General features: G+C 40.0%; 1 protein-coding gene across 14 annotated transcripts in view; it reads right to left on the reverse strand.

The window, feature by feature from the left end:
• Nucleotides 1-14,027, reverse strand: part of MYCBP2 (MYC binding protein 2) — a 414,963-nt gene that overhangs the window by 82,526 nt on the left and 318,410 nt on the right. For 11 of the 14 annotated variants that reach the window (XM_073347171.2, XM_073347218.2, XM_073347180.2 and 8 more), the window contains one exon: nucleotides 10,468-10,623. The exons of the other annotated variants lie outside the window; for them this stretch is intronic. In XM_073347171.2, coding sequence (XP_073203272.1) covers nucleotides 10,468-10,623 — 156 coding nt within the window. The remainder of the gene's footprint in view (nucleotides 1-10,467; nucleotides 10,624-14,027) is intronic. 14 annotated transcript variants of the gene reach the window in all.

Raw genomic sequence — 14,027 nt, forward strand, 5'->3', positions numbered from 1 at the left:
GAAGAAAGAATGTTGGAGTGCATGAAAGGAAATCAGTTTGGGAATACCGACAGTCCCCTAGTAGTGCCAGAACACAGAGATCTTAGTAAATCAGTAATGAACAACATGAAAACTAAACATATACAAAATTAAAAATTGAGGAAGAAGAGCAAGTATGAGTAGATGTGTGGAAGCCCCAAAACACTTACACATAATAGTAAATTAAATTAAAAACCATCCAGGATTAATGCAATGTTTAGGGCCATGAAAATCTAAAAGTTTAACATGGTAGCAACCTTACCTGTCACACCACAAGTTTTTATAGCATATGTTAAAAAATAGATATATAAAGCTTTACATTTTAATAGGAAAAAGACTACAAAATACTGCATAACATGCAGTGTTACCAATGGGAACAAAACAAACTTGGCGTTTTGAATGTACTGATTTTTCTATGCTTGATTTCTCAACATTAACACTGTTAACTATGGTTTGGGGCAGAATTTATGCATGAATTTTTACCAAGAGGAAAAACCACACCACCACAAAAACACGTCTTTTCAACCTGTACCTATATTAGAGTACAGTTCTGGGTTAATTCTAATGTTTCTTTCTCCTCACCCATCCAAACACTGGATCTCAAATTGCATAGGCTCTCATATACCTACCCGTAACTCAGCATGCAAGTATCCTGAATCTAAGATATTCTGCATATGGAATTTACAAGCTTTGCCACCACAGCAAAGCACCCTTAAAAAGAGTGAATGAACACATTCTAATCCATATGGACAAAACTCAAGATTTTAAACTAAGTATAAAACCATGGAAGCTTGCATTTAAACATCACTGATATCTACAGAAAAATAAGTCAGAAGATTCTAGCAGCTTCAGCTGTTTTTAAATGATTAAGACACAGATTCTTTTTGATGTCTAACTCTCCCTGAATATAATTATTGATTTCAATTTTGTGATGCATTACTGCAGGAAGTGCTTACTGGCTAGAGCATAAGACTTAGAAGCAGAACTCCTGGATTCACTGTACCTAGATTTACAACTGATGTGGCTGTGAAACCCTAGGAAGCATCTCTTAACGAATCTTATTTGTAAAATGGTTTTGATATTTAACATAGAGGAGTTGTGAGGCTTAATTATCTGTAAGGAATTTTGAATCCTTGGATGAAAATACACATGCAAACACACAGTTATTACTCATTCTGAATACATGGATTTTGGCGGTTTCAAATAGAAAGAGATGGAAAGAGAGAGAGAGTTTCCATGAGAATAATCAAAGGCACAGAGCTGGTGGACACCATGTTTCATAATGAAATTAGGTGATAAATATTTATTGCATTGTATACTACAATATCTTGATGAGAGTGAGAGTCATTTTAGCCCTAACACAGGTTGGCTAGAACATATCCTATATTGGCGTTGTAGACTGGGATTTTTTAAAGACTAAGCAAGTTAGATTTTAATAGGATTTCTCTGTCTCAATCTGTCAGGATTCTAAAAATCTCAAATGTGTTATTTAATTCTGGATGTTAAACTGAAAACCCAGTTCTCTGAAAAAATGACAATTTGATATCTTAATGGACACAGTTGCGCTAACAAAAAAGTTATTAATTAAATTGTTGACAGAAGAAATGCTTAATTTCAAAAGCTTTAAATTTCTTGTAAAATAAATGAGATATTTTCCTTGAGTCTTGAATGAATGACTATATGAATGTAGCTTTAAAAGCTGCCAGACAGTATACTGAGACAGACCTTTAGGTGAACTGAGTGCAAACAAATCAATACACGCTTCCAAAAACTGAGGAAGTTCTCAAGTGAGAAAATTACTTGCATACAATTCTTAATTTCTGAAGGTAACTTTTATAATATATCCAAGTCTTTTCTGTTTCACTCACCACTGGTGCATCTTGTCTTAAATTAGACTGTACACTCCTCTTTGGGGGAGGGGCCATGTCTTCCTATGTATCTGTGCATCTTGCAGAATAGGGATCCAAACCCAACTGTGGACTCTGGACTCCATCAGATTAAATAATACAAAATCAGGGCAACTGAGCAAAATGGTTTGAAGGGTTGCACTAAACTGGGACTCCAAATCAGGCACTAAAACTTTAGGGAAGCTCTCTCTTTGCTGCTGCTTTGGGAAATTGTGGTACATGTGACTGGTCTATCAGTGGCCACTCCACCAGCCAGGACAGGATTCATCGTAAAATCGAAGTGTAAACCCATAAGGTGCTAAAGGAACTGAAAGATCAACTGTATAGATTACCATTTAGCCCACTCCACTTATCTGTATCAGTTGGTTAAGTAGATCTTTTAAAAAGGATCCAGTTGAGCAGCAAGTAAGGAACTGATGACTTTTTTTAGAATAGACACTCGTCTCATTCTGTTCAACAATCACAGTGCTAGATTCAAGTTTAATTTGATTGCTGTGGTTGACTGTTCCTTGAGGAAGCAGGTCTAGTTATGTTAAAGGGCAAGTCATTTACAGTATGAGATGGAAGCACCAATGTGTCTGATGCAGATGGAACCAGAAAGACCCTGGCTCTCCCACCTTGACTCTTTGGAAGTGTTATGGAAGATAAGATATATAGCAGATCCTCTGACCTGTCCAATTATAGAGCATCTGATGTCCCTGTTCTCTGGCCTTTTCTCCTAGAACACTTCCGCCTTGTGGTTGTCTGCCATTCCAGGCACGATGAAGGGAGAATGTTATTCAGCAGACGGTTGCAAGGACACTTCAACTACATAAGGAAAGTCTCTTATGATTTAACTAGGTGTCATTTAGCATGCTCTAAGTGCATCACTTCAACGGATATCACACCTTCCTCTGCCCATTAGAACAGAAGTACTGCCACCTCATTAAATCCTTGGATGTCTTTTTGGCACATTGCCTGTTGATGTAGGCCACTGTGGTGATGACGACATCACAAGGATATACTGATCCTCCAGCAAGGACTGTGGTTGTAGAAGGTCAACTGGATCACTTGAAATTCAAGTAAGTTTAAAGAGCATTATTTTTCTTCACTGATGGCAATCTTTTGGCCTATTGTAAAGCAGAATCTACCTTCCACTCAATGCTGGTATTGGTTGTTAGTTCTCTTTTTTTATCTGATTGAATAATTCCTGGGAAGTACATCAGTGTAGGAAGTCCTAAATTTTCTCAACACCTAGCAATACTCTGCCATTCTGGTTGTGTGTTTTGCACATTTGGAGAGGCTGATATATGAGGAGGGATCTTATTTATCATCTTGCCCACAACAGCAATTTAACATGACTAGCTACAATGCTAACGAGACTTTGTAATTCCTTAAGGCTATAAATGTCTGTTGTCTCTTGTATCTGCTGTCAGAGATGTGATGTCTTCTGACCCGTTTATGATCACTCCCCATATGGAAAAGATAGCTAAGAGACAATTTATTATTTTGGATGTTCATGAAAGACCTATTTTCTGCAGGGCTCTCAGTGTGGTTTCCATGGTCTGTAGCTGCCAAGGTTCCTTCCCCACTCTGAACTCTAGGGTACAGATGAGGGGACCTGCATGAAAACCCCCCTAAGCTTATTTTTACCAGCTTACGTTAAAACTTTCCCAAGGTACAAACTATTTTACCTTTTGTCCCTGGACTTTATTGCTGCCAACACCAACCGCCTAACAAATATAACCAGGAAAGAGCCCACTTGGAAACGTCTTTCCCCCCAAGCCCTACACCCACTTTCCTGGGGAAGGCTCGATAAAAATCCTCACCAATTTGCATAGGTGAACACAGACCCAGACCCTTGGATCTTAAGAACAAGGAATAAGCAATCAGGTTCTTAAAAGAAGAATTTTAATTAAAGAAAAAGTAAAAGAATCACTTCTGTACAATCAGAATGGTAAATACCTTACAGAGTAATCAGATTCAAAACATACAGAATCCTTCTAGGCTAAATCTTAAGTTACAAAAAGACACAAAAACAGGAATATCCATTCCATTCAGCACAACTTATTTTATCAGCCATTTAAACAAAACAGAATCTAACGCATACCTAACTAGATTGCTTACTGACTTTTTTCAGGAGTTCTGACCTGCATTCCTGCTCTGGTCCCGGCAAAAGCAACACACACAGACAGAGAGAACCCTTTGTTCCCCCCTTCCAGCTTTGAAAGTATCTCGTCTCCTCATTGGTCATTTTGGTCAGGTGCCAGCGAGGTTATCTTTAGCTTCTTAACCCTTTACATTTAAATCAGGTGGTTAGCCTTCCCTTTATATTTATGACAGTAGCGTACTACAGAAATCCACATCCTGAATGTGGATGCCACCTTAGAACAGATATAAAGGTATTCCTTTGCTATTAAGATTAGCAATAACTGTGCCCAGGACTTTGGTAAATATTCACAAGATGGTCATGAGGCTGCACAGGAGAGCTTTAAATTGATATTAGGAGAGGTGCAAACATCGGGAATTATCTGTATGTATCTAAGTGGTTTCTTCAGGTTTGCCTTTAAGATCAGTGGAGGGGAGACAATCCTGCCAGTAGAATGGACCTTCTGTGTTGAGGAGAACTGCACCTGGAATCATCTGCATCTTTTGTGCACTTGAAGGTCTTAAGGACCAGTGGTATCATAGAATCATAGAATATCAGGGTTGGAAGGGACCTCAGGAGGTCATCTAGTCTAACACCCTGCTCAAAGCAGGATCAATCCCCAACTAAATCATCACAGCCAGGTCTTTGTCAAGCCTGACCTTAAAAACTTCAAAGGAAGGAGATTCCACCACTTCCCTAGGTAATGCATCCCAGTGCTTCACCACCCTCCTAGTGAAAAAGTTTTTCCTAATATCCAACCTAAACCTCCCCCACTGCAACTTGAGAACTCTACTCCTCGTTCTGTCATCTGCTACCACTGAGAACAGTCTAGATCCACCCTCTTTGGAACCCCCTTTCAGGCAGTTGAAAGCAGCTATCAAATCCCCCCTCATTCTTCTCTTCCGCAGACTAAACAATCCCAGTTCCCTCAGCCTTTTCTCATAAGTCGTGTGTTCCAGTCCCCTAATCATTTTTGTTGTCCTCTGCTGGATGCTTTCCAATTTTTCCACATCCTTCTTGTAGTGTGGGGCCCAAAACTGGACACAGCACTCCAGATGAGACCTCACCAATGTCGAATAGAGGGGGACGATCACGTCCCTCGATCTGCTGGCTATGCCCCTACATATACATCCCAAAATGCCATTGGCCTTCTTGGCAACAAGGGCACACTGCTGACTCATATCCAGCTTCTCTTCCACTGTAACCCCTAGGTCCTTTTCCGCAGAACTGCTCCCTAGCCATTCGGTCCCTAGTCTGTAGTGGTGCATTGGATTCTTCCGTCCTAAGTGCAGGACCCTGCACTGGTCCTTGTTGAACCTCATCAGATTTCTTTTGGCCCAATCCTCTAATTTGTCTAGGGCCCTCTGTATCCTATCCCTACCCTCCAGCGTATTTACCTCTCCCCCCAGTTTAGTATCATCTGCAAACTTGCTGAGGGTGCAATCCACACCATCCTCCAGATCATTAATGAAGATATTGAACAAAACCAGCCTCAGGACTGACCCTTGGGGCACTCCGCTTGATACCGGCTGCCAACTAGACATGGAGCCATTGATCACTACTCGTTGAGCCCGACAATTTAGCCAGCTTTCTATCCACCTTATAGTCCATTCATCCAGCCCATACATCTTTAACTTGCTGGCAAGAATACTGTGGGAGACAGTGTCATAAGCTTTGCTAAAGTCAAGGAATAACAAGTCCATTGCTTTCCCCATATCCACAGAGCCAGTTATCTCATCATAGAAGGCAATTAGATTAGTCAGGCATGACTTGCCCTTGTTGAATCCATGCTGACTGTTCCTGATCACTTTCCTCTCCTCTAAGTGCTTCAGGATTGATGCTTTGAGGACCTGCTCCATGATTTTGCCAGGGACTGAAGTGAGGCTGACTGGCCTGCAGTTTCCCAGATCCTCCTCCTTCCCTTTTTTAAAGATGGGCACTACATTAGCCTTTTTCCAGTTGTCTGGGATCTTCCCCGATTGTCATGAGTTTTCAAAGATGATGGCCAATGGCTCTGCAATCACATCCGCCAACTCCTTTAGCACTCTCAGGTGCAGTGCATCCGGCCCCATGGACTTGTGCTAGTCCAGCTTTTTTAAATAGTCCCAAACCACTTCTTTCTCCACTGAGGGCTGGTCACCTTCTCCCCATGCTGTGCTGCCCAGTGCAGTAGTCTAGGAGCTGACCTTGTTCGTGAAGACAGAGGCAAAAAAAGCATTGAGTACATTAGCTTTTTCCACATCCTCTGCCACTAGGTTGCTTCCCTTATTCAGTGCCTCCACACTTTCCTTGACTTTCTTCTTGTTGCTAACATACCTGAAGAAACCCTTCTTGTTACTCTTAACATCTCTTGCTAGCTGCAACTCCAAGTGTGATTTGGCCTTCCTGATTTCAGTCCTGCATGCCTGAGCAATATTTTTATATTCCTCCCTGGTCATCTGTCCAGTCTTCCACTTCTTCTGAGCTTGTTTTTTGTGTTTAAGATCAGCAAGGATTTCACTGTTAAACCAAGCTGGTCGCCTGCCATATTTACTAATCTTTCTACACATCGGGATGGTTTGTCGCTGTAACCTCAATAAGGATTCTTTAAAATACAGCCAGCTCTCCTGGACTCCTTTCCCCCTCATGTTATTCTCCCAGGGGATCCTGCCCATTAGTTCCCTGAGGTTGTCAAAGCCTGCTTTTCTGAAGTCCAGGGTTCGTATTCTGCTGCTCTCCTTTCTTCCTTGTGTCAGGATCCTGAACTTGACCATCTCATGGTCACTGCCTCCCAGGTTCCCATCCACTTTTGCTTAACCTACAAATTCTTCCCGGTTTGTGAGCAGCAGGTCAAGAAGAGCTCTGCCCCTAGTTGGTTCCTCCAGCACTTGCACCAGGAAATTGTCCCCTACGCTTTCCAAAAACTTCCTGGATTGTCTGTGCACCTCTGTATTGCTCTCTCAGCAGATATCAGGGTGATTGAAGTCTCCCATGAGAACTAGGGCCTGCAATCTAGTAACTTCCATACCAGTATCCTCATTACTCCAAATTTATTTCAACAACATATTATTCTGTATGTCTTGTCCAGTATCTGAAATATTTTTGCTATTTATGACTGAACTATGTGATTTCCCAGGAATTTCTCCAGCTCAACTGAATTCCCTCTTGATGAGCACACAAAGGATCATTTGCCTATATAGAAAGATCTCCTAAATTATGCTGAAATGAGAAGACTCCACCAATAAGAAGGGATTCTCAATCTATCCCTAGTAGCCAATGTGATGGCTTGGACCTGAAGGAAGGGTAAACAGGGTCGTGGTGGGACTTTCAACCCCTGAAACTCCTATTTCCACACCTCTCACTGTTGATTTCCTAGTCTACTGATTTTGGAATATCCTCAGGAAAGAAAGGAACTTTGATACATACTGAACTATCTTAACTCTCCTCTACTGCTAAAGTGGAAAGAAGGGCATGACAGCTTTTACTTTTCAAAATTGTGTGTCACACCACTTTGTGCAGGCTAGTGCTATCAGATTCTCTTCTTGTTGGTCTGCTTTACAGATAGAGACAGATATTTCCTTGTGACGGTATTGGATGCCATCTATGAGGATTATCTTTTTTAATCAATACTGGTTCCTGTTATGAAGGATAATGCAATTGTAATTTTGTTAACAATCCCTAGACTCATTTGATCTTAAGTGGGAGCAGTGTTTTTTTCCCCTGTATAATGCTAAGGACGTTTGAACAAACGAATAGGCTTCACTGTAGTTTCAAAGTACTGATAGAAGCCTGCCCTGCGGGGGTGCCTCTGAATGTTCAGATGCTGACAAATCCTATTCCTCTAGTGAGAAGCAATCTGAAATGTTTGGTTTAACTTTTGAGGTTTTTTCCTCTTTACACTGTTTATAGTATTTTGATATACAAGATTTCCTGTATATCATGGTGACTGAGAAGGGAGACATTCTCTCAGACATTCTTTTTGATTTCTTGAGGATGGTTTTGGTGTTCTTTTATGCAGTTGCTGGTCCAAAGTGCCGCTGGCATAGCCTCACTACGCTTTATGGGGATTTGTGGGGGCCAGTGTAGTAAAGGTGAAGGCAGCCCAATTTCCCATTATGATCAGTCAAAATTTTCAAATTGGGAAGAACCACTGTGAGAACAAGGTGGTTCAGAGATAACTGCACTATAAATATTTAAGTAGATTAAAGAAAATACTGACTCCTATACCCACTAGAGAAGAGGATTCCTTGATAGACATACTTCATAAGTCTTCCGTCTTGCAGTCTGCCATCTTGAAGCTATTGTCCTGTGTTCGCAGAGAAAGGGACAATACTTTACTGGGTGTGAATAATGGTGGACAGAAGGGGAAAGAAGTAGAAGACAGTTTATTAGAAAAGTGGCGAGTTAAAGTAGTAAAGAAAATTTGGAGAGAGGGGAAATAGGACAATCCCACTTGGGAATTAAGAAGTTTGTCTGACATGGAAATGGGATCCCTTTTCTGCCATGTAGTGGCAAGCACACACAGCAGAAAGATGGTGACAGGCATGAAGTTCATAGAAATGCACAGGTCTAGCTGCTTCCTGTCTAGTCAATAGAGGAGTCTTGACATAACAAGGTGGATCAGAAGACATGGCCCATTCAAAGAAGAAAAGAGTATGACAGCTGAAATATCATCCCAGAACTATGGGGGATGATATAATTTGAAAAAGAAACAGTAGATACTCTACCCACCCTTATTCAGAGATAACTGGAATATTAGATGATCTCATTAGAAAAGGGTCAATGGATAATTTTTAAATGCAATTTGACAAATGTGTTAAAAAAGCAAACCACCACCCTAGTGGTCTTTTTTTTTTTTAAAGAAAAGTTTAAATTTCTTTCCACTGATTGGGGGATGGGAGGAAAAAAAGAGTCATGGTAGAAATGAAGAGTGACAAAAATGAAGAGATGATTGTGGTCTAGCTCCCCATGATGAAAGATGTGACGGGGAAAAAAAAAAGGCAACTTACTCAGGAAAACGTAATCCAATAGAAAATTCAACCTTTCTAAAAAGTGTTTTTAAGTAACAGTTTGTATAGACAGACAGTTTTAGAATGATGCCCCAAGTCCTCCAATTCACTGTGTCACTGTGGCAGTCCAGTGACTTCAACAGGGCTTTATGCTGATGCAGCAGTGCACCTGTTTGCAGAGACTCACAGGATTCAGGCAATAGAAATCACCCTTATTTTAAAATAATGTGATTTAATTTACCATACACGGGGACAGACTAATTAAAGAAAGGTATGTATCAGTAAGACAGAAGGGAGGCTCATTTCCATTAAAGAAAAATATTTTCAAAATGATAGAGAAAAGTTTTATTCAATTACAAAATTGCCAATTTTATAGTTAAATTCCTCCCTGATATTGGATGGCTCAGAGGATGTCTAAATGGCTTAGTATTTCACTTCCAGGTCATTCTTTTGACTCTGGTATAATCAAAAAGTTATTGTTCTTGAAGGCTTTTTGGTGAAGGGTTTGTGAAATGAACTGGAGAGCTCAGTCTAGTTCTCACTGTATAAGTATACATATTACAGACCACTATCACAATTCACATTCTTGATTTATTCTCAGTGAGGACGCCAATGAATGAAGAGGCAGAGACTGAACTGACTGAAATGGTTTCTACAAGAAAATAATAAGGCACCTCTGAAGGACAGTGTGTGTGGGAGGCTTGTATTACTGCTACCTGTACTATACTTGTTCTGTGGATAAAGAGAAATACCTCTCCAGCGTGATCAAATCTGCCATTCTTAATGACCTCTAACTTGAGAAAAAGTTTAACAGTTTCTTCTTCATCCCATCAGCAGTTAATGTTTAACAACTTTTTGGTGCCAATGGTCACGAGCACGCCAGTGGCTACCTATGCTAGACAGAAATGCTTTTCTTATTAATGTTTCTAATTATTGAATTAAGTTGTCCCAATTCCAAGTTTCAAGTGTGTTAACGAAAAATTATGACAATGTAAGGAATGTAGGAGGCAACAAACATTTTAAAATAGAAAACTGAAATATTTATCTACTGTTTATCTATCTGTAATCAAAATTTCTTTAAATGTTACAGGAATTACAATATTTTGCATTGTATGCAATATTGACCTTAATTATTATCCTACCGCAATACACTATATTAGAAACACACTTTCGTAAGTATACTACCTACACTGCAGAACATATATACAAATCAATACAGTAATTTTAATACTGAAATAAAAATAGCACAAGTATGCTTCTCTGGGAGCATTAACTCATGTTTCTGAATAATAAAAAATTAATTCAAAAGAATAAAACTAGACAGATGCACTGATGGATGATTAGTAGCTGGTAAGCAACTAAGACTTATAGCAATGACAAAGCTTCAGAAATGGACTGATGAGGCAGGTAAGGCTGACAGACTTACTCTGAAGCTGAGGCTGCTGGAAGGAAAGGGGCTGTCCGAACACAAATGGACTGTGGACTAGGGAAGAGGGAGGTTTTGCAGCTTGATCAAAGATGGAAGAAGCTGGGAGATTAGGCCGTGACTGAATGGAATTCAGTATGGTACTCAGTTGGTCACCTGTAGTGGGCAAAACAGTCAAAACTACAACCTGTTATTTTTCATCCTCCACAAAGGCAGAGTAAATGCTTCTGAATGAAGTTTAGATGAAGATAATTGATAAAGACCGCACTAATCTCTGACATAATTCGTTTTGATTCCAAAACTCTAAGATACGGCACAAACTTTTACACAATTGGAGAAAAAATCCCTTAGAACTATAAAACACACATGGCTAAATGTAGAGGCCTCACCCCATGAATGGTGATGCAAATACTGAAAAATATGAACAAGGTTTGTAAGAATCATGACTTCTTTACCCTTGTTATTTAAAACATAGAATCACAGAATATCAGGGTTGGAAGGGACTCATTGGAAGGGATGCATTCCAAAATGCATCTCAAATCACCTATATCTTGCTAAAAACAAACAAAAGCAGCCAAACAAAAAAATCAGCTACCATTCACAGAAATACACACAAGTGCAAACAAAACTCTCAGATGAGTATCGCCAGATGGGAGGGTTAAGATAATAAAAGGGTTAAGATAAAATATAATTAAGCATTGGCAGGCATATTTTGTGTGTGTGTGAGAGACAAGTTTAGGAAAGTACTTGCTTGCTTTTAAAACTTAAAAGAACACTGTCAAGGCATTTTTCACAGCTAAAAAATGCTCCCCACTATTTACAACCATGTTTTGATTTTAAACTGAAATTTGTTTCCTTAAGAAAACTCTGTGTGCACATTGGATTGGCTGTTGGAGGGTATCTTAGGAAAGTTGTGATTTTTTTTTTTTTTTTGAAGAAAGCCTTTGTTTGGAAAAAGGAAAAGAAAGAATTAGATGTATGTTGCAAACATAAGGTGCATACAATAAAAAAGGTAGGTTAAATCATTTAAGGTCAAATCTTGAGATGTTAGCAGCAATAATTTTGGCCCCTATTATCTACCATACCCTAACAGTGTTCCTTTATTTAAATACAGTTTCTGACATCCCATATCACTTTTGACAGTACTATAGAAGCACTAGTGGAAAAATAATTTTAACAAACTGGAAACAAATGAACAACTCACTTTAAAACTGAAGTTTTTTAGATTTTTAAAATAAATTCTCTAATTTTTTAAAGGGAGAAAAAGACTAGAGAATCTAATGATTCCTACAAGATCCAACACCACCAAAATTAAATATTTTCCTTATTTTCTCTCTCTTTTTAATACTATATTTTTGTTTTAAAAATGAGAAATCAAAATTACTATGAAAGAAGAGCTGGAACTGAAGCACCTATATCTAAACAATCATCTGTGTAACCATTTTTATTTCAGTGTTACAACAATATGGCACTCAAAAACCTTAAGAATCACTACTTCTGCAACTACTACCCCATCCCACACTACACTAAAGACAACTGACAAGTTTAGTGCAGAATTCACAAATTCAAAATGCCCATCTTCAGAACAATGAATTCTAGGTCAAGAGTTGTATTATACTTTTTCTGTATATATAAATATCAACAAAAGAAAGTTAGGTCAACTAGTAATTTTTGTAAAAAATAAAACTACTCCCTCCATGTCTGCTTCGGGGAAAAAAAATACTATTTAAAAATGTGTACATTTTTAGAATGCCAAAGAAACTCTTTAGAAATAAGATCCATTATCTTTGTTTGGCACATATTTTCAACGAATGAGAAGGTTACTCACCTTGTGCAGTAACTGAGGTTCTTCATGAGATGGCTGTCCCTGTGGGTGCTCCACTGTAGGTGCTTTGGCACCCTGTGTTTGTAATTGGAGATTTGCAGTAGCAGTGCCCAGTTGGTCGGCACACGTGCCATAGCCGTCTTGTGCTGCTCCAAGCAGTTATATAGCTGTGTGCAGCTAACCGTCCCCCAGTTCCTTCTCCACCTCAGAGAATCGGCATGAAACTCCGAAGTGGAGGGGAGGAGGGAAGGCAGTGGAGCACCCACAGGGGACAACCATCTAGAAAAACCTCTGTTACTGCACAAGGTGAGTAACGTTCTCTTCTTCTTCTTCAAGGAGTGTCCCTGTGGGTGCTTCACTTTAGGTGTCTATTGAGCAGGGGCTGTCAGTGGAGAGAAGGGGCTTTGAAGTTGGTCTGTTGATGATGAATAGTCCAAACTAAGCATTTGCTGTTGACTGTTGTTCTAGAGCATAGTGTTTAGCGAAAGTATGGGCTGATGACCAGGTAGCAGCTTTGCAAATGTCAATGATAGGTACTGAGAAAGGCTACAGATGCTGGTAACCATCTGTTGGAATGTATGCAAACTCCCGATGGGGGTTGCAGATAGTTGTTTTGGTAGCACAAATATACATCCAGATATCCATTTGAATAGCCTCTGTTTTGAGATGATTTGGCTCCTTGAGCATTCTTTTATGGAAACGAATAATCTAAGTGATTTTCTAAATGCTTTTGTTCTTTCTATGTAGAAAGCTAATGCTCTGTGAACATCTAGCGTCTGGAGTGAGGCCTTCCTCCCGTCAGCACGTGGCTTCGGGCAAAATACAGTTACGTAAATAGGCTGATTTAAATGAAAAGGGGAGGTGACCTTGGGTATGAATTTAGGGTGCGGTCGTAGGATTACTTTATCCTTACAGAATGTTGTATAAAGTGGGTGTGCCATTAGGACACCTAATTCTCCCATTGTCTTGTGGACATGAGGGCAATGAGAAAAGCCACCTTCATTGAGAAGTGCAACAAGGAGTAAGTTGCAAGGGGTTCAAACGGTTTTCCCATGAGACTGCATTAAATAAGGCTGAAGTCCCACATGGGTGTAGGGTTTCTTAGTGTGGTATAAGTTTTCTTTATGCCTTTAAGGAAGCGTTTAATCATCAGGTGAGCAAATATGGTGACTGTCTATCTTGTCATGGAATGAGGTGATGGCAGCTGAGTGTACTCTGATGGAGCATGTGGAGAGCCCCAATTTTTTAAGGCCCAGTATGTAGTCAAGGATTCTTGGCAGTAGGGCTGACTGTGGACAGATCTGTTTGTCCTGGCACCAAGTGCAGAATCGTTTCCATTTATGGATATGTCTTTCTTGTACTTAGTCTCTGACTGTTCAGTAGTATATCTTTCACTTCTTCAGAACAGTCCTTCTCAACCCGTCAGCCATGGAGTAACAGGCCTTGAGATGCAGTACTGCAAGGTTGGGGAGACAGACGTGTCCCACATCTTGTGATAGGTGAGGTATTAAGGGAAGGTCTTGAGGCAGTTTCACTGTCATCTGATGCCGGTATGGGAACTACGTTTGTCTGGGCCATGTGGGTGCAACGGGAATGACCCTGGATTTGTCCTGCCTGATCTTGTGAAAGACTCGGCTTAAGAATGGAGTTGGGGGAAACGCAAATGAGTGGTGCCTCCCATTTTAGGGGGAGATCATCGCCTAGGGAGTGGTGTCCCAATCCGGTCTGGGAGCAA

Source organism: Lepidochelys kempii, chromosome 1, assembly GCF_965140285.1.
Source record: "Lepidochelys kempii isolate rLepKem1 chromosome 1, rLepKem1.hap1, whole genome shotgun sequence".
NCBI lineage: Eukaryota > Metazoa > Chordata > Testudines > Cheloniidae > Lepidochelys > Lepidochelys kempii.